The following is a 19730-nucleotide window of genomic DNA, read 5'->3' as shown; positions in this document are numbered from 1 at the left end:
TTTAGGAGGAGGAGGAATAATCTGAAATAATTGGAAAAGTCTCAGCTTCACAACATCATAAATAGCATTATATATCTGGGGGAGGGGAAGTGGGTGGAAAAGCAGGGAAAGCAAATAGGTCCAATGATCGTGGGTGGTTGCTGTCTAGCAGCCAATCAACTATCCTGGGCAAGGACATCTGCCCAACCAGCCCAGAGAGGAGGGAGAATAAAGGAGTGTGTGGGGAGGGAAAAAAACTGCCAAGAATTTTATAAAAGTTAGAGACTGGAAGGACTGGGTCTCTTTGTCCGCAGCAACTTCACCAGCAGCTTGGAGCAGGGAGACACTGTCCAACAACAAGTAAGTGTAGCTACTTGTTTCTAAACTGTATAGATGGTACCTGCATCAGCAGCTGTGAGTCAATGTGTTTATCTGAACAAGGCTTGGGGGGGGGGGGGGGGGGGGGGGGGGGGGGGGCTACAGGTTTTGTTTTTGTTTCTACTTCCTAGGAAAAAGACTTTCAAGAAGTGAGCACTCAGCCACGTTGCTGTGATCTCCCATTGTGACCCACTGGCTACTAGCACTAGCTTTCTAGCTTAGTTTAGCAATTCGATTCTCCTGGAGTAAGTAATTCCTTAATATAGGGAACTCAAGGAAGAATATACCAGCATTGCTTTATAATGCTTCATTTCTTATGTGTTTATTTCTGCATGTGCAGTACGTGAATTCTTGTTTTGTAAGGAGAAGGAAGGATGACTGGAGAATGCAGCTGGTCCTGACAAATGCCTGTGCTAACAGAAGTGTAATCATCTGTGCTCACTGTCAGCAGTGCTGAGAGGATTCTTTGGTAGGGGGATATAAGGTACTGTGCAGTGCAGAAAACCAGTCAAAAGAGAACAGGCTTGAGAATGCTATCTTTATGCTTCTGCAACAGGCTGTAACTTTTCTAATTGTGAGCAGCCAGCTTCACGAGACTGTTTGTCAACAAACTGATCCTTACCGAGTCTCTCAGCCACCCTATGCACCCAGCGTCTGAAACTACTTAGCTCATCTGAAACCTTGTCCATGCTTCCCCCACCCCCTGTTGCCATCACAAAACTCGATTTCTCAACTAAGTCTGAAGTAGGTTTTTACCTCCTCTGACTACAGCCCAGCCCTGAGGGAGAACTTTCACCTAAGGATCATGCTTACTTCCAAGATAAAAATATTTCCTGCCACCTCGCCCACCTTGAGTGCCCCAAGAGTCTTCTACATGGATTGCTGAGGCCAGATCCCTGAGAATTGCTTTCTTTTACTCTTGTTTGAGAGATGAAATTGGGGCACTCAGAGTTTTGAGTAAAGCTCTGAAACTAACATGAGAACCAGAGTAGGTCTCACATATTCCCATACACATGAGATAGGATGCTGAAGTAAGGTCCATGTACAAGGCATGAGAATGGGAAAGATCCTCATTTTCTCCCTCATAAGAAAAGACCTACCCAAACACCTGTCAAGATGGTTAAATCAGCTTTTGCAGAGCTTATATCAATGAAAAATGTGCTGCTTTTTCTAAGTGATGTAAATCTGAATATTTCATTTTGTGCTGTGCCCTCGTCTCATTTCTCAGCACCCAGAAATGAGATATTTTGCTGTATTAAAACCCGCATTCCTACCACAAACATGAAGAGAGCAACATCTTGTTCTTCCCTCACAGATCCTTTATTGTACATAGAGGAGACACAGCTTTTCCTGTAGCTTCCATAACCAAGTAATCCCACAGAGTCACAGGGTAGTTCTGGCTGGAAAGGACATGGAGAGGTCTGAATGTAGCCTATTGTCTTGCTTGGATCAGGCTGCTCATGGCTTTGTTCAGGCAGGTCTTTGCAGCTTCTAAGGATGAAGACAGCCAACTTGCTCCACTGCTCAACTGTCCCAGTAGTGAAGAAAATTCTTTATATCCACTCTGAATCTCTGTAGTTTCATTTTATGCCTGTTGTCTCGCTCTCCTGCCACACACAGCTGTAAGGAACCTGGCTCTGTCTGCAGCTCAACTCTCAAGATACCAGGGGCTGCTGAGAGGTGCCCCCGAAGCCACCTGTGCTCCATGCAGAGCTAGCCACAGCCATGCGGCCTTCTTCTTACCAGGGAAGGGCTCCAGCCAAACACTCCTGGTGGCATCCACAGAACTCATCCCGGTTTGCTGACAATTTTTCCATACTGCAGGTGCATGAAAGCAGATGTAGTACCCTGACATGGTGTAATGCATTCTGAGCAGCAGGGGATAATCCCTGTCCTCCTGTGGCACTCCTGCCCACAGCCCTGCTTGCACAGGGCACTGCTGTGTCTTGTTGCTGGCCCCTGCTCAGCTTACCACCTGATAGGCACAGTCTCCTAAGAGCTGTTCTTCAGCCTCACTGACCCCAGTGGAACCACTGCCAGGATACAGCTGGCTATTTGTCCTGGATGAACTCCACAGTGTTCCTGTTGGTCTCCTCCCATTCCCCGTTCAGGCTGGACTGAGTGGTCACCCTGCAACAGAGCATGTCAGCCAGTCCTGCCAGATGAGTGTTTTCAGCTGTCCAGATAAGAATGTGCTCTGTCAGCAAGGCCTACCCAACCATTCAAACCTACCAGTTTGACAAGTGGCCAAGTAATCAATGGCCAATAGATTTACCAACTATAAAGAGACTATTAAGTGCATGACACATTTTAGTCCTGATCCTCCAACACATACAGCTTGAAAGAGGAGTAAATCTAGTCAACACCATGCCCAAATGTGGCAGGCTAAATTTCTGAAGACACTTTGCTATCAATACCATGTTTCTATCTATATCTGCAGCTTTTGCTTCTTCAAATCTTGTCATGTGCACTCTTCTGAAACAGAATCTCTAATGTGCACAGTGCAATGATATGCACATGTGCTTTGTATTGAAGACTGACAAGAATGGTTGCTGGAGAACTATGTTTACAAGTAACTGAACAGCCAAAGCCACACACGTTGGACACAAAGCATATTTTGAGTTTGACCCAGCATGTTTGGAAACAATTTTATAAAAATAGGCAATGAAAACACCAAGAAAAAAAAAAACAAACAACATACAGATGCTCACCTGATCTTTAGCCATCTGCCAACCAGGATCCTGGTGAGATTTTCTGTGAGACTGGAAGATGCCAGTCACTTCAGGTAGCTGGAAATAAAAGAAAATGAAAACATATTAATGATTCTAAGATGACCTGAAGTGGAATCTCTTTTCTCCTTCTTCTGTTTGGCTTGCCTCTGGCCTTTGTTTCTCCCTATTAATACTAACAGAATGCAGTGTTTGTGCGATATCCATAAATACATTTTCCCTGCAAGGCCTAGATTATGGTGGCTGGGGAAAACTTGAGACTTCAGCAATGCAATATTTGCTTTTACAACTGTGCTGTCCTTTTTCTCCCCACCTGTTTCCTGCTGGTCACATGCTGGTGGCTGACCAAAGACCTTTAATTGTTTAAGGAGCTGCTGAAACCTGACAAAAACTCCAGGTAGCCATAAGGCTGCTGTTGTGCATTCAGTATAGTTTTAGGATTTTGTTTGCTCTTCCACCTTTTAAAAAACAATACATGAGTAGTTAACACAGAGAATGCTTGCTGTCATGTATGCACAGGTATAAGTGTGAAACAACTTGAGCTTTTATGATACTTACCATACTAGCTGGCAGACTAAAATGGGTGAATAAAAATGTTCTTGAGAAACTTTAGTATGGGGGAGAATTCTAGATGCTGTTATTGAGAATAAAGTTCCTTCAGGTTTTCTAAAAAGGCAAAAAGGCTTCATTAATGGAAGAATGAAATGGTCTGCCCACCCAGCCTGCATGCAATCCTTCTTCCTCACAGAAAAATAAAATCCTAAGTGCAGAGTCCTTTAACATCTTTGACCTTGCAGCTATCTCTCACCTTACAACTGCTTTTTTACACTCCTTCACCACTTCAATGAGACACGCTGTGCGTTTTATTACCCACGGTAGCTCAGCAGGACAGCTGTGAACCACTCACCATGGCCTTGCAGATCACTCTGGGGAGACTTCTGGAAAGCCTCTACCTACCTCTTTCCGCTCTATAGGATACCTGCATGAGCACTGGAAGTAATCTGATGTCTTCCAGTTCATTCCTGCCTTGTGGAACTACGCTTTACTGTTTCAGTTTTCAGAGTACACATTTGGGCCAGTATTAGCCACTGAAACCTCATACTCTGCATTACAACAATTTCCTTTGCTGGCTGTTCTTGAGTGATAAATGTCTTTTTCCTATCTTCATGCAAGCACAGGGAACGGGCAAGATATGAGACATAAGTTGTTGCTTAGTGCATTACTAGAGAGAAGCCATAATGGTGTTGCTAGAGTGATGGTTTTGTATCTCAACGAGCTGGATTAAAGATTACTTGGATACATTTGCTTACATCTGCACACTACAAGCTGTAAATCCGAAATCCTTTTACTGGTTTAGCAATTCATTAATTCAGCCTCGGAGTACCTGCAATTTGCAGGCCCCTTTTTATAGAGGCTGTGAACAAATCGAGTTGTGCCTCACCAGTCTGCATAGCAATTCACTGTTTTTAATCAAGTGCTTCTTTGATGTTGTTTTTAGTGATTTATCTCATGGATGCACCATGTCCTGGTGGACTGGTGGTCCTCTAGCTATAGGAGATGATGATAGAGGAGAAGAGAGTCTCCATCTCAGACTCACACAGACATATAAAGAGTTATCTTGGACTATTCAGATGATAAACTATAATGTAATCCTGTTTCATGAGAGATTTAGTAAGAACAAATATGTTGTCAGGAAAAGATGGATCCTAGAATTTAGGAGCTGGTTGTGTGCATCTGGTAAGCCTCTATCAGAGGTGAGAAGACAAAAATGGTGGTGAATCCTACTAACCTCCCACACCTCATGCATAAGCAATACTCTACAGTCCTTAGCAATGGGGAGGAGAGAGTAGCAAAGCAAGGGAGGAGAGAAGAAGTGAAGAGGCAACCAGACAAAGTAGAAGAAATGGTGAAGGCAGGATAGGGAATGGGAGAAGAATTGTTAGGAAAAGGGGAAAGAAAAACAAACCATGTGAAAACTGTCAGTTTTCTTATTAGAACAAACAGGTAAGTAAGTGCTTTGCAAATAATCATGCATTGTCTGCAATTTGCCTGTTTGTAAATTCAGCACACTTTTTTTGGGGGGGTTGGGAGGTGGGAGGGGCAGGAAGGCACTAACCTTTCTTTAGTCTCCAAGCAAATCTGTACAAAATACAGTCATTCACACCTTCTAATTGACAAGGATATGTTTAGATACGGCTCCTGCTCTTCCCTTGTTCTGATTTTGCCAGACATACAAGAACTCACAATGCATTTCTGGATGTATGTCTACAACAACATGGGCTGAACAAGCACAAAGAAGCCTCCAATAGACGCACTCAAGGCTGGTGACTGAAGTGGGCTGTTTGTTTGGTCTCTCCTCATCTTATAATTGCCCTTTTTTTTCACCCCCCCCCCCACAGATAAGTCACCATGACCCACCAATTCCCAGCACTGTCTCCAGAGCAGAAGAAGGCTCTTTCAGACATTGCTCAGAGGATTGTGGCTTCAGGAAAAGGGATCTTAGCCGCAGATGAATCAGTTGGTGAGTTCTGAATAGCAATCAATTTGCAATACCCAAGACTTTTCTCTTAATTTTGTTTCATCTTTAAGTGTTTTTTATTTATTCCACTGAAATAAAAAACTGTTAACTGAGCAGGGATAACTCAGCCACCCAGAGCTGCATCAAAAGTAGCAGATTACCAACTGTGTTGAGAAGGAAAGCTCTACACTATAGCCAAAGTTCTTTCTATTTACCGCATATGGTGACCAGGAGGGTAGCAAAGCAAAGCCTGATGCATTTCTGTCTGCCCTGTGGCAACTTTGTTAGGTACCATGGGAAATAGGCTGCAGAGGATCAATGTAGAGAACACAGAGGAGAATCGTCGTGCTTTTCGAGAAATTCTCTTCTCTTCTGATGCTTCCATCAGCAAAAGCATTGGAGGAGTGATCCTTTTCCATGAGACTCTCTATCAGAAAGACAGCAGTGGAAAACCATTTCCAGCTATCATCAAAGAAAAAGGGATTGTGGTGGGAATAAAGGTGAGTTATGTCCTTCCACGGCAACATAACTCTTGAGCCATTCCCTACAGCCAAATCAATATTACTCTTTATATCCAGTTCAATTCTATTCTTCCCCTTTACTGCACTCCCTTACACCAGTAGTGTGCTCAGCCCCATATTTCACTCACAGTCAACGTGCAGAGATAGACGAGCTCTGGGTCACTTCTTTTATGTCGTAACCCTTTTTACTTTTGCTGTCTCTTCAGCTGGATGCAGGCACTGCACCTCTGGCAGGAACAAATGGAGAAACCACCATCCAAGGTAAAGTGAGATCTAAGAAGCCTCAGTTGTGAGTGATACAGTGAAAGCCAAAGTGTGACTCAGCCGGAGATGAAGCCATGGCTGGTGTCATGGCACATTTCAGAGCTGTATCCTATTCCCTCAGTGAAGCTCTATTCTTTCATCTGCAGGACTTGACAAACTGTCTGAGCGCTGTGCCCAGTACAAGAAAGATGGTGCTGACTTTGGCAAGTGGCGTGCAGTACTGAAGATCAGTAGCACAACACCCTCTCAACTTGCCATCCAAGAGAATGCCAACACCCTGGCACGTTACGCCAGCATCTGCCAGCAGGTATCTACCCTCCAACTCATTCCTTGCTGTTCCCTGTGATAACAGATGAAATATCTTGCAAGGAAGATCTCTGTGAGGGTTTTGGGGAAGATGAGTATGAAGAGCAGTACAGCAAGAAGAAACACCACCACACACAGTATAGACAGCAAGTAGTTTTTTCCTTCCACACTTACAAAAACTTGTTTTTCCTTTCTTAGAATGGGTTGGTGCCCATTGTGGAGCCAGAAGTCTTACCTGATGGTGACCACGATCTCCAACGCTGTCAGTATGTCACAGAAAAGGTAGGAGATTCCTTATTCTCTCCTTGCCCTCACAAATCACTATTTAATCTTATGAAGAGTTTGTGTTGCTCTCGAGGATTTCTAAACAGTAAGTTCCTTCAAAACTACACCACATAATTTCAGTCAAACAAGTAGCAAAAAACAAACTTGCAAGTAGAATCCATAATTTTGGATTTCCATTCAAACTCTGAATATTAATTCTTGACCCCAGAAAGATGCATTGCAGATAAAGACCTCTATTTGGTACCTCGGTTGCAGGGACAGCCCTTGCCAAAATGAAAAGTGGTATTCTGGTATTAGAAAAGTTCTCCAGGGCTCTCTAGGGCTGCACCTTCTGCAATAAATTCTAAGAGAAAGTGAAATGTGATTTGATCTTCTCACACTTCCGAGGAATAAGCTGTCTTTCCACAGCAGGTTGAGGTAAAGTTCTAAATACTGGTTTGTATTCAATCCTCCTTTTCAATCCTTAGGTTCTGGCTGCTGTCTACAAGGCCTTGAACGACCACCATGTCTACCTGGAAGGAACACTGCTGAAACCCAACATGGTGACAGCTGGGCATTCCTGCCCCAAGAAGTACACCCCTCAGGATGTGGCTGCAGCAACTGTCACTACTCTCCTCCGCACTGTTCCTGCTGCTGTTCCTGGTGATTCTTCATTCATTCCTATATAACTTCTCAGTTTTGCTAGACTTGCTCCTACATTCGATATGCTGACTTCTCTGTCACAGTCAGTAACTGTGGCAGCTGCAGCAACCTATTTCTAAGTCTTGAGGCCTCTGTCTTTCAGGAATCTGCTTCCTGTCTGGAGGTCAAAGTGAAGAAGAGGCTTCTCTCAACCTGAATGCCATGAATCAGTCCCCTCTGCCTAAGCCTTGGAAACTGACCTTCTCATATGGGAGAGCTCTGCAAGCCTCTGCCCTGGCAGCATGGCTTGGCAAGTCAGAGAACAAGAAGGCTGCACAGGAAGCTTTCTGCAAGCGGGCACAGGTATGAGACGTTCCTCTTGATGCAGAGAGGTGCTGCTCACTGTAGAGGAAGATACGTTGCCGCAGTCCATATGTTCCTCTTATCCCTGTCCTTTCTGGTGTTCCATTTGCACGAAAGTTGTTATTCTGGTTGGTGTGACAGAAGCCTAATGCAAGAAGAAGCAGAGGTTGTTACTAGAGGCAACAGGATGATTTGGTTTTGTAAAGTGGATTTACAAGTACTTTGTGTCAGTCTGAAAAAATTGCTCCCCTTTCTGTGTAACAATGTGACTCCTGGAGAGATGTACCCGGGGACTGCCCTGGCAGTGCCACAGAGCTAAGCTAGCTCAGAAATGTCATTGGTGACTGTCAGAAGTTGACTTCCTTTTTCCTATTTATGCCCTTTGTTCTTTCCTACTATCTTTCTACAGCTCTTTCTCACGCTGTACTAATGAGTTTGCCTCCTTTTCTTTTTCAGATTAATAGTTTGGCTTGCAGAGGACAGTATGTCACATCTGGGAAGACTGACACAGCTGCCACGCAGTCACTTTTCACTGCCAGCTACACCTATTGAAAGCACAGGAATCTGCATTTGTCTTGTCCTTCTCCACAAGGCGGAAGATGCTCAGAAATGAAAGAAAAACAAAGAAATCTAATTTCCCTTTCCCTGAACAAAACTGGAAATGGATTACTTTACCTTCCTACCTTGGCTTCCACAATTTACAAAGGGGATATTCTTTTTTTTTTTCACTTACACTTTCAAAAAACATAATTCTTTCAATGTAAGAAACAACTAACACTGAATTACAAATCCACTCTCCCTCTAGTTTAAACTTAATTCCCAGAGTAGTAGTAGTTCCCCAGCAACTCAGATAGATACCCCCATTACCATATTTTGCAGTCAAATCCTGAATTATAAAACCTATCTGTATCTTTAATCGTGTGAATAAAATAATTAAAATCCAATATATCTCACAAATCCCTATTCTTTATACATTTTTCACTCTTTTTCATGCCTCTGTGGTTCTCAGCAGCACATACAAACATTAAGACAAAGTGTTGCCGTTGATGAGCGTGAGCTCTACACTGGATTCTGGGCACAGATAAATAATACTGCCATGAAAAGCTTCTCCTTCTGGCTGCCAAACACTGAGTTAGGGTAGCATAAGACATGTGAAGACATTTTTCCTTGGTGCCATTATTGTAGCGTTTTCAGAGCAATTTGCCAAAAGCATACAGTGAGGGATTTTGGCCTATCTAGCTGGCATAATTTGAATAATTATGTGGATGTCGAAGGCCCACAGTTTGACCTTTGGTATGTTGACATGTATTTGATTGTGATGTTAAGCTTTCTTAAAGCACAATTACACAGCTGTTATGAAAAACAAACAAACAAAAACACAAAAGCTGAATGTTGGGGTGGAGGGAGGGGGTAGAAAGCATTTGCTATATATGGTAGAAACAACAGAACTAAAGTAAACAAAAGAATGTTTGTCAGGCAACACACTGCACTGGTCACCTGAAAAGACTTTGGGGCAGACCACCAACCTGTTAAGACTATGCAAGCCAGAAGATGCCTGTTCCCTCTCAGAAAGCTTATTCCTTCAGCTGGAAGTGGGGGCCAGAGCCTTACCTTCAGGCTCACCTAGATGGTCGTGGAGGTGAGGTTCCACAGGACACAGCTTGCGTAGTAACAACTTGGTGCTCTGCATGACACAGCTGTTAGTGCCTACTGCTCTTGCAGCCAGAAAAGCAGGCTCCTGTATCTTTACGCTGGTTCTTCCTGTTAACAGACACTCATTTTAGAGGCAATGCATCACAGAGATCCAACCACTGGGTAATCCCAGACCCACAGAATCGAGATGTTGGAAGGGACCTCTGGATACCCCCCAGCCAAACTCCATGCAAAAACAGGCTCCCTCCGGGTCACACAGGAAACCACCCTGACAGGTTTTGAATATCCCCGTGAGGAGACTCCACAACCTCTCCAGGCAGCCTGTCCCAGTGCTATGAATTACTGCACTTATCGTATCCCGATGTAAACCATGAACTGAATGACTTGTCGGAAGGCACTCGGGACCCAGGAGGGGTGAGGTGAGGCACAGTACCTCTCCTCTGGTTCAGCTGTGCTCCCATCTCTCTCCATACACCTGAGTTCCAACAAACTCTGCTGGCAGCAGTCAACTCATTGCAGCACGATGCAAAGAGCGACAAAGGCGCTCCCTGAATCCAACAAAATGCCTCCTTCCCCCTTTATAAATGAGTGCTGTGGCTCTGTCACGAAAGTCCTGCTTGTGTGGAGGACAGCTGCCACGCACAAGAGCTCTGGAGCGGCACTACAGCTCCCGTCAGGCAAGGCGGGAGGGGGCGTTGGCGACATTTCCGGTCGAGAAGTAGCAACGTCATTTCCGGCTGGTGAGGCTTCTTCACAAGATGGCGGCCGCCGTGGGGCTGCTGGCGGCTGGACGGCGGCTCTGTCTGGGGCTGGGCTGCACGCCGCGGCGGGCGCTGTGGGGCGACCACAGGTGAGGGTGCGGGATGCTGCGTCTGGGGCAGGCGGTACGGTCGGCTGTTGCAGGCACGTGTCTCTGCTTGGAGACGTTTTAAAACGTGTGGGCGCTGCTTTAGTGACTGAAAGTACTCTTCTCTAATGTCAGCAGGAAGCAGGAGAAAGAAGTAGAAGACGATATAATTCCTCAAGAGATAAATGAACCCAGCCTGATCTGTCCCCCGCCGCGCAGCAGGAAGTATGATCCTCCAGGAAATATACAGAGCATCCTCGAGGCTCGTGTCAAGGAGATTTGTGGGCCATCGCTTGCTGGCGACTGGCAGCAGGTGTCCCTGAAAGATAACAGGCTGAAGTATCAGCTCCTGTCCCAGCTAGCAGAAGAACTTGGTCACGCTGTGCCCAACTCACAGCTCCACCTGATGTGCAGTGCTAAGGATGTGCTGACTTTCTATAGCACTCCTGTGAAGGATACGTCCAAGTTTGATGAGCTGTGTGCTGCAGAGCTGCCCCCAAACCTGAAGATTGCCTGGGAGCGGTGAGACCTACCGGGAAGTATCGCTGCACTTTTGTTGGGTTCTTAAGGCCAAATTGTGGACATGAAGCAGAACCTTTTCATTGTGATTTCAACCAGATACGAATATCACCAATAAAAAGGCATCCATTTGTCTTCAGATCTAATTGTTTCTTTTTACTGTATACTGAAAAAGTGGAAGATCTATTTAGAAAACAGTATTGTGATGTTTAACAGCTGTGGAGTGTAGTGGGGGTAATCAAAGTGATGCTGCTTATCTTGTCTTTGGTTTTGAACTCTGGGATTACATGAGTTTGTGTTGCTGTGTTTTGTGATGCTGTTCATCTCAGCCACCAAAACTAGACCAACAAATTCTTGGGGAAGGTGTGGGGAGGTATGTGGGCATCTTCCCTTCTCCTGCCTTTCTGAGAATCAAAATTGTGTCAGAAATGCTTCTAAGACCCATCACGGACACCATCTTAAAATACAACTCCACTTGTACTACTAAAAATTAGTATATGAACATGGTGAATGCCAGGTATAGCTCTGAAGCCTATTTGCTCAGCAACAGTGAACTCTCAAGGTTGCTTGAGCCATTCTTCTGTGACCCAGTTTTTGTATTTCTAAGTTCTGCTGGCTCTTGTAGAAGCTATTACTCAATGTTTGTTTCTGTTTCACATACTAGAAGGAGCCAGCAAGAAAAAGAAGAGTCCTGAGTACACCTGCGATACTGGCAGGAGATAGAGAGAGGCCTCAGCCATCCAGCAGGGTCACCTGGCACTAGTAGGCAGCTACTGCTGCCAATTGCATTACACAAACCAGGCTCATACCTGAACTGCATGAAACTTCATGTACTCCCAAGAACTGTGCATCCACCTTAAGGTGATGCGATACTGATGAAAAGCACGGCGTTACAATGTATTTATTTTAGGCAATACATCTTTACAAGGGACTGCAGAAGCCACTGTTATGTCCCTGTACAAAAGCTGCCTAAACTTGCTGTAAATGGCACACTGAGAAAGCTGTGCCTCTAAGCAACCCCTCCCCCACCCCCCCAAAAAAAAGCACACACAAAAAAACAGCCCATGGACCACATCTGCAAAAAACAAGATACAAAATGTAACTGGGTTTATTTCAGCCTTCATTTTCCCCGCTAGACCCTTAGAGCATGATGAGGTGCTGCTGACTGGGCACATCAGATGGACTATTCTTTGCTGATGATCTTCCCTAATGCCATTATCTTCCTAAGGCAGCAGAACCAGACAAGTTTATTCGGCAGTTTTCCCCCAGTTTCAGGGAATTTGGATCAAAGCTGTAGAACTCTTCCATTCCTAAAACAGACCCATCAGAAAATACCTACATGGAGAAATTGCTGCATGACGAGACGCAAACAGACATCCCATGTTTTCTTTGTGTAATAACAGACAGAAGAGACAGAAACCACACTTTTTTCTTTTTTTTTTTTTTTCATTTGTTTTGGAAAAAAATATACAAAAAAAAGAAAAAAGAAAAAAAAAGAAAGAAAAATAGCCAAGAACCAAAATGGAAATGTGAGGTAAACATTCCAGTAAAAGTACAGACAGAGGCTCCATTCTTTAAAGGAGACACACAGCAGTTATCACCATGCTAGAAGAATGAGATGCAGGAAAAGCCTACAAACAGTGAGAAGTCGTGTAATGAAGCCTCTGCCCCTGCTCTAACCACAGTATATGCACTCTTTGTTCTCCCCCCCGCCTCCCCACCCCCCAGTTATCTCTTTATTCCTTAAAGAGTGTTGCTGAATTTTGAAATAGCCGTGCAGATATAAATTCTGCATGGCAGTATTTACAAAAATGCAGACTACAGACTGTGTCAGTTTAGGTATTTCTGAATTTTTAGGATTATTATTTTTAAACTCACCAAAGCCCCTCAGTGAAAACAGTCAGGGCACAACTGGCTCTGTGGTGAGGCCAATCTGAATGCTCAGTGATGCCACTTCACAGAAGATGTGGCATCACTTTTCCCTTGTATCAGTGTTACTAGTTACCTTATAAATCTATGATGAAGTTATGACACACTTACAGCGCAGCCTCCGCTCCACAGTGATGGCTGTATATCCCCATAGTCAGTTCCTGAAGCCAGGTTCCACTGGGAGCTTTGGCTGGGCCTCGGGGAGGAACAGAGATCTAGGGACATGATATAGTCAGCTCACATGCTATCAGCTACTACTATAAATTTTCATCTCCAGTCTGTCCGTATTGCAGACTGGGTATGCCATTTTAGTTATTCTTCAATAACTAGCACAATCACTCACACTGGAACAACCAGGCTCTGATTCAGTCAGATGCTTAAGGATACTTCAGGTCTGCCAAGCAGTCTGGAAGCTGCACGGCTAGCTGAAGTCTGTGATGCTAAGGCTTACTTAAGTAGCTCACTGAATCAAGGCTGGATGTTTACTACTTGTTGGATTGGGTTAGATTTCTGATCACCGTTATTTCCATCTGAATTAAATCTACATAATTACTTCAGAGCTTACCAAGATCAGAATCTGACCCGCTGGTTGAAGCACTTTATTACGGTAAGAAAAGGTAAAAGTGATTTTTTTTTTTTTTTTTCCCCTTAAGATATATTAATTCAAAAATGAAAAAAAAAAAAAATCTGTGTACAAATATCACATAACAACACCAACAATTCCATAGATGTAGTTCCTTAGTGCACACTTTAAACAAGAAAAGGTTTCGGGATTTTTTTTTTTTCTTTTTTCTTTCTTTTTTTTTTTTTTTTTTTCTTTTTCTATTTTGATTTTAAATTCTGGCATAATAATATTAAAGCTGACAAAAAAATCAGGGCAAGCTACATCACTTCCTCATACAAAAAAATGTACAAAACATTAGCCTCTAACTAGACATAACATAATACTGATCATCACAGTCTGACACTTAGTAACCGTGTGTCTCGAAGTATTGTACTGGAGGGTAATAAAAAATAGCTTCTGCTGCCAGCCTTCCATTTCAGGTCACTTCAGTCATAGAGGCAGAGTGATTCTGCAAGGACAAAAATGCAGACATGTAAGCATTGGTACGTGTGTTGTCACTTACATATATTGTGTGGAATGAATGAGAAAGCCCTTCACTAAATGCAGAGATGTGACATCTGTCACCCAACTAACGTAGCGCTTTAGAGGAAGAAATGACTGCAAATGTGACTGCTGTCTGTTCTCAGCTCATGACAGGGCAGCCTGAACTGAGCCCTGCTCCTGGGCTGTGAACACTCACTAGTCGTTCTTCAAAACAAGGTGCCGCTTTTTCACTGGGAATTTTCAAACTGGACTGGATTCTGTGCAGAGGCATGCATCAGTGCATTTTTATCCTCACTGAACAGCGTAGGTTATCCTCAGGATTATAAATCTTGGAGTAAATCTTTACAAGCAAAACTTTGTTACTGCACAGAAGGCATGTGAAATCCTACTGATTAAGCTCTGGATGAGCAAAAGGAGCAGAAAGCCTACAGAATTCAGTGGCTTAAAGGATAAATGCCTTTAAAAAAATCACCCATGATCCATATTCACACTGCTCAATGGGCATTACACTGGGAATGAAACCAGCTCCAGTTTTTAGTTTGCCATATAGAACATGTGTTTTGTGATGGTTTAGGTGAGAGGATTTACAATACCTGTGCACTCAGTGTCTCCAGAGGACTTTCTACTCTTGGAAAAGCCATTAGTGGCATTCCTCGCGGGTCTTCAGGCTTCGGTTTAGAAGGAGCTCCATGGATGCCTTTAAAGTTATGGACAACACATATCCCCTGCGCAATGTGGAAAAAGCAGATGAGGTCAGCATGTGCTGTTCAGAGGAGTAACTCGCAGCCATTCCCACCAGGATCTGTCAATTGCAAGTTTTTGCACATAACTTCACCTTGGGTTTTTGGCTTGTATCAGGAATGGTGTGGTGAGCAGGACTAGGGAAGTCATCCTGCCCCTGTACTCGGCATTGGTGAGGCCTCACCTCGAGTACTGTGTTCAGTTTTGGGCACCTCAGTACAAAATGACATGGAGGTAGTGGAGCAGGTCCAGAGAAAGGCAACAAGGCTTATGAAGGGCTTGGATGATTCTATGATTCAAAGCATTTTTCCAGGAAAGTCATGCGAGAGCAATGACTCAGTAATTAAAATAGAATAATCTTGAAATACACATGAATACACAAATGACATCATATTAGCCTTACTAATTAATATAAATTTGATTTCATATTAGAAATTTCTCTGATGACACATTCATTACAAGGGGCTAGAATTCTTAACAGCTGGTTTAATTAGCTCCAAGAGACCACAGGAGAGGGGCAATATTATGTTTGTTTCAAACACATGTCTTTAAAAGGCATGGGGAAGAACTGATAGGCTCACCAGAAACAAGGCGACTGCACTTCCCAGGATGAAGCCTGCGATCACATCTGAACAATGGTTTCGATACTCAGAAACTCGATTCAGCCCAGTGAGGAATGCAGCACACAGGGTGCCCAGGCACAGCACAGGTTTGGCAAGCCTGCTGCTCTTTGTTTTAATTGTGCTTGTGATGTACATCTGAAAGAAAGGACAAACCAAAAATGAAAAGGGATTTGGCATGAAACACATTTTATTTATTTATTTATTTTTCCTTCCAGTCATATCATAATTCAGCAGAGATATGACAAAATCCATGGTTCACGAATAAAAGCCTTGAGAAGTGGAGAAAGAGGTTTATGGTAACTCAGGGAATACTCCCAGGTAAATAAAGCAGATACTGGAAAGTGAAGTTTCAGGATATAAAATGTCCGGTCAGCTGAATTTACATACTGGATTTCTGAGCTACTGTGTACAGTCTTGGTTTCACTGTTTTCTTGACCTGTTTAAGCACTTGCTCAAATGCCAGCAGACACATGTGATGAAGGTAAATGACTGCATGTTTGCAAACAGTTTCTGTTTATACTCCTGCAGAACCATGATGTGAACACAGTGGAGCACCTACTCATGCCACCTACATCTGCTTCAGCTTTCTAAGCAGTGGTCAGATTAAAAAATAGATTCTTAGCATTAAGAGAAACCACTACAGACATTTTCTGAAATGTAAAATGAAATTCAGAATAAAAGAAAGATTTCTTTTAGAGAAGAGTTGATTACAAATATGTAATTCTAGAGCATGAAGTTTCACTATGTTCACAATGTTGTTTAATGGATTTCACGTGTTTTAAGCAGTTAATATTTTATTCTAATTGCACTTTGGGAAAACAATACAAAACAGAACAAAACCAACAGTGAAAATGTGTGTCACAATTAGCATTTAGCCACTTAGTCCTGAGCCTCAAAATGCTGGAGATAAGCAAACCAAGTCTGATGAAAAAACAATACAATAAAATGTTCATTAAGCTCAGGAACCTACAAGAACCCCCAAGATCTGGTAAGGACAGGTTGAGAGAGCTGGGGCTGATCAGCCTGGAGAAGATAAGGCTCCAGGGAGACCTGAGAGCAGCCTGCCAATACCTAAAGGGGGATGTAGGGAAGGAAGGGACAGAATTCTTAGCAGAGTCAGCTGTGATACAACAAGGGGAAATGGTTTCAAAGTAAAGAAGGAGAGATTTACATTGGACCCGAGGAAGAAGTTTTTTTACAGTAAGGTTGGAGAGGCTCAGGCAAAGGTTGCCTACAGAGCTGGTGGATGCCCCATCTCTGTAGACACTCAAGGTCAGGCTGGACTGGGCTCTGAGCACCTGATGGAGCTGTAAGGGTCCCTGTTCACTGCAGGGGAGCTGGACTAGATGGCCTTTAGGGGTCCCTTCCACCTCAGACTATTCTAAGTAAAGCTACTGAATCAAACCACAGTCTTTTTTGCATGCACAAAAATGACACATTGACTCCAATACATATGAAATAGAATCAGAATGATAAACTTGGAAAATTCACTGGATTCTTCTTAACTGTTGACTGGTGAATGAACCCAATCCACTGAAAGGGCAAACGTTTGTCCTACTGGAAATTTAAAGGTTACAGTCCATAGAAGTTCCTGCCAGCTTTTGTAACAAAATATTACATTACAGAAATGGAAATATGTTTCTATTTTCCTCCAGGACAAAAGGCAGTGCACAGAAACTCCCATTATTTTAGTTCCAACAACTAACAGTGCTTGGCAGGTCACAGAACTCTTCCTCTGGTCATGTTGAGCACTTTGCCATGAGCAGTGCTGAACTCAGACTGACTGAATTATTTGGGTCATGGAGGGACCCACCTCCACTCCCCGGTCAACAGCACAATGGCTTGGCCAGGGCAAAGCTGCCTCAGGATTCTTCTCTGCCAAAGGCTCTGCTGAAGGAGGTCTACAGAAGTTTGTCTGGGTGCTTCCAATTGCAACGACAACCGTCTCACATCTTGCTTCATGCTCTGTAATCTACTTGGCAACCTTGGGTGTTTATTTTAGCATATTTTAGTGCCTGTCCCTTTCTTCATGAGCCAAGTACGCAGAGGTCACTATGGGCTGACACACAGACAGGTTTCTGGGACTAAGAAACTGAAATGATGTTTCTCAAGGCCACCATCCCCATTGCCTTCCATATATTCCTTTCTTCTGCTCTACTGTATGTATTATTTCACTTAAACTTTCTTCCTGACCTACTTTTTTTCCCGCTTCTCACTGTCTGTTCCATGAAACACACCTGGTGCTTGCTTCCCTTCTCTGGCTGGTGTTAAACAAGTTAGCCTTAAAACCATTTCAAAACACTACCTCTAGATGTAGGGATGGCATGTAGCAATGACCTCCTGGTATCTAAAGGGGCAGAGCAACTGACTAGTGGGGTCTATTTGCTCCGTACCTGGACAAAATGACTCTGTCAGCAGCCAAGCAACTGCAGTACTGAAATTTTAACAGCTGAATATTCTAGACCTCTGCCTGAGGAAGTGAAGTCTTCTGGTGAACGTATCATACAAAGGTGAGCTCTATTCGTGAACTGGAACATTATGTAATAGAACTGAGATGAGACTCAGTTACACGGAAGGCTCATGCTCGCTTTGTTTCTCCAATCCGACACAGGAAGGCACGCACCTTGAAATGGCAGCTACCAACTGAGCACTAGGTGGCAATCTTGCCGCAGTTTTGCTTGAGCTGCGCCTGACCAACGCTGAAAACTCGTGTTAAGGCTTCTTTGGAAACAATAGGGAAAAAATATTATTTAAATGAAGAGCCACTGTGTGAATAATTACTGCCCATCCTTTCACCCCGTGCGTTTCTTCCTGCAGAGGCCAATTCAAATGAGCAATTCAAAGATTGCTTTCTAATTCCCGACCAAAGCACTGCTGCAATTTACAACTTCCAAAGGAAAATAATTACCTCCTTAAAACAAGAATGCAGCCCTGCTGTGACAGCTGCAATCTCCAGCTCCAGAGAGCAATTCAAGCATGCTTATTTTCTTAAGGCTTCGAGATGAAATGATATCTAGCTTACTCTTGGTAGAATCATAGGGCTGTTTGGGTTGGAATGGACCTTTATAGTCATCTAGTTCCAGTTCCCCTGTTACAGGCAGGGACGTCTCCCACTAGTCCAGGTTACTCAAAGCCCCTCATTCTATCACTACGTGCCCTTATAAAAAGCCCCTCCCCAGCTTTCCTTCAGGTACTGGAAGGCTGCTATAAAGCATCCCACTAAACAGTTGGCCTTCTGGGCTGCAAATGTGCAGTCAGCTCATGTTGAGTCTTTCGTCAACTGACACCCCCAACTGTTCAGCACAGCTTCCTGAAGTGCCAGAGCCTTGAATTTCAACAATGAAACTGGCAAGTGTATGTGTATAGATAAATGGAGGAAACTGACAGTGGGGTCACAGTGATCTGAGTTACTGACGGGATTTGCTATAGGTATTCAGAATGTCCCACACACTGAAAGTTTACTGTCTAGGTGTACTGCATCACTCTAGTCTAGACAAAAAGCACCCATGTGTAAAAAACAGACACTAGGTAGTGATAACTGTCATGAGGTGGAGTATTCTAGCCAGATGGAAGTGACAGAAGGAGTTATTTGTGGATACTGTAGGCCACTGCCTAGCTTAATAATCCTAAAAATACTACCAAAATGTTGACAAGTGCCTAGTTGTAGCTTTTAGCCACAGAGACTGTCCTGTGATTGTACAAGGGCTCGCATTGTTCTCACTGCAGAAAAAGCAAACAGGAGAATCAGAAAGTGTCTACAATAAGATCATTTAAATGCAGTGAAATACCTTAATTTTATGTGTTCATGTTGGATGTCACCACTTGTTGGATGCCCTTGTCGATGATTCTCCTATGACCTTTCTCAGAGTGCCTAACCAGGACCAGGATACCTAATATGCAATGTGCTATTTTATCTTCTTCCTTTTGTTGTTGTTGTTGTTGTTGTTTTTTGTCAGGAATGTAAAAAAATTAAGGGATATTTCTAACATGTCATCTCCTCTTGGGTAATGTACTTAGAAGCACATGTTTCTAATTGTACAGCAGCTTGCACTATGCATTGAGAGAGCCCTAACTGGGTGGGCTTAATAGGGAGACTAATAAAATTGCATTAGATATAATTCCACTTTTGATATAAGCATGCAGGCCAGTGCTGCTATATGTTTTTTGTTTGTTTGTTTGTTTGTCCGTTTTTAAACTTCCCCTGCTTTAGGCATACAAATTTCATCTCTGCCTGAAGAAAGAGTCATGCTTTGGGTTCTCAGCTTATTTGTCAGGTGACAAGAAAAAAAGCCTGTTTGGTTAAATATAAAACCCACATTATAGAAAAGAACAACACAAAGCCAAAT

General features: G+C 43.4%; 3 protein-coding genes and 1 long non-coding RNA gene across 7 annotated transcripts in view; 2 read left to right on the top strand and 2 right to left on the bottom strand.

Moving 5' to 3' along the window:
• Positions 1 to 202: 202 nt before the first annotated feature.
• On the top strand, positions 203 to 8906 carry ALDOB (aldolase, fructose-bisphosphate B). The gene is made up of 9 exons (XM_072359637.1): positions 203 to 339; positions 5486 to 5607; positions 5893 to 6104; positions 6332 to 6386; positions 6536 to 6696; positions 6894 to 6977; positions 7448 to 7622; positions 7765 to 7964; positions 8421 to 8906. Exons 2-9 carry the CDS (start codon positions 5496 to 5498, stop codon positions 8514 to 8516), a joined length of 1095 nt encoding a protein of 364 aa, XP_072215738.1. The 5' UTR covers positions 203 to 339; positions 5486 to 5495; the 3' UTR covers positions 8517 to 8906.
• Positions 1640 to 7145, bottom strand: LOC140264128 (uncharacterized). Its single transcript, XR_011906002.1, has 3 exons — positions 6931 to 7145; positions 3069 to 3146; positions 1640 to 2487 (listed from the first exon to the last, which is right to left on the bottom strand). It is a non-coding gene; the product is annotated as an uncharacterized lncRNA (long non-coding RNA).
• A 1402-nt stretch (positions 8907 to 10308) lies between the features above and the next one.
• On the top strand, positions 10309 to 11124 carry MRPL50 (mitochondrial ribosomal protein L50). 2 transcript variants are annotated; one of them, XM_072360043.1, is made up of 2 exons: positions 10309 to 10467; positions 10600 to 11124. In XM_072360043.1, the coding sequence occupies exons 1-2, from the start codon at positions 10376 to 10378 to the stop codon at positions 10988 to 10990; spliced, it is 483 nt and encodes a 160-aa protein (XP_072216144.1). In that variant the 5' UTR covers positions 10309 to 10375; the 3' UTR covers positions 10991 to 11124. The 2 variants fall into 2 exon arrangements, with proteins under 2 accessions (XP_072216144.1, XP_072216145.1); XM_072360044.1 differs by having other exon boundaries at positions 10340 to 10467; positions 10603 to 11124.
• Positions 11125 to 12440: 1316 nt separating this feature from the next.
• PLPPR1 (phospholipid phosphatase related 1) overlaps positions 12441 to 19730 on the bottom strand; it is a 111033-nt gene continuing 103743 nt past the window's right edge. For all 3 annotated transcript variants that reach the window (XM_072360357.1, XM_072360359.1, XM_072360358.1), the window contains exons 6-8: positions 15343 to 15519; positions 14614 to 14745; positions 12441 to 13985 (exon numbers count right to left, since the gene is read on the bottom strand). In XM_072360357.1, the coding sequence (XP_072216458.1) occupies positions 13953 to 13985; positions 14614 to 14745; positions 15343 to 15519 (342 nt within the window). In that variant the 3' untranslated portion in view covers positions 12441 to 13952. The remainder of the gene's footprint in view (positions 13986 to 14613; positions 14746 to 15342; positions 15520 to 19730) is intronic.

Source organism: Excalfactoria chinensis, chromosome Z (genome assembly GCF_039878825.1).
Source record: "Excalfactoria chinensis isolate bCotChi1 chromosome Z, bCotChi1.hap2, whole genome shotgun sequence".
Classification (NCBI taxonomy): Eukaryota; Metazoa; Chordata; class Aves; order Galliformes; family Phasianidae; genus Excalfactoria; species Excalfactoria chinensis.
Note: the sequence above shows the minus strand (reverse complement) of the source record. Positions and strands in the feature narration are given on the sequence as shown.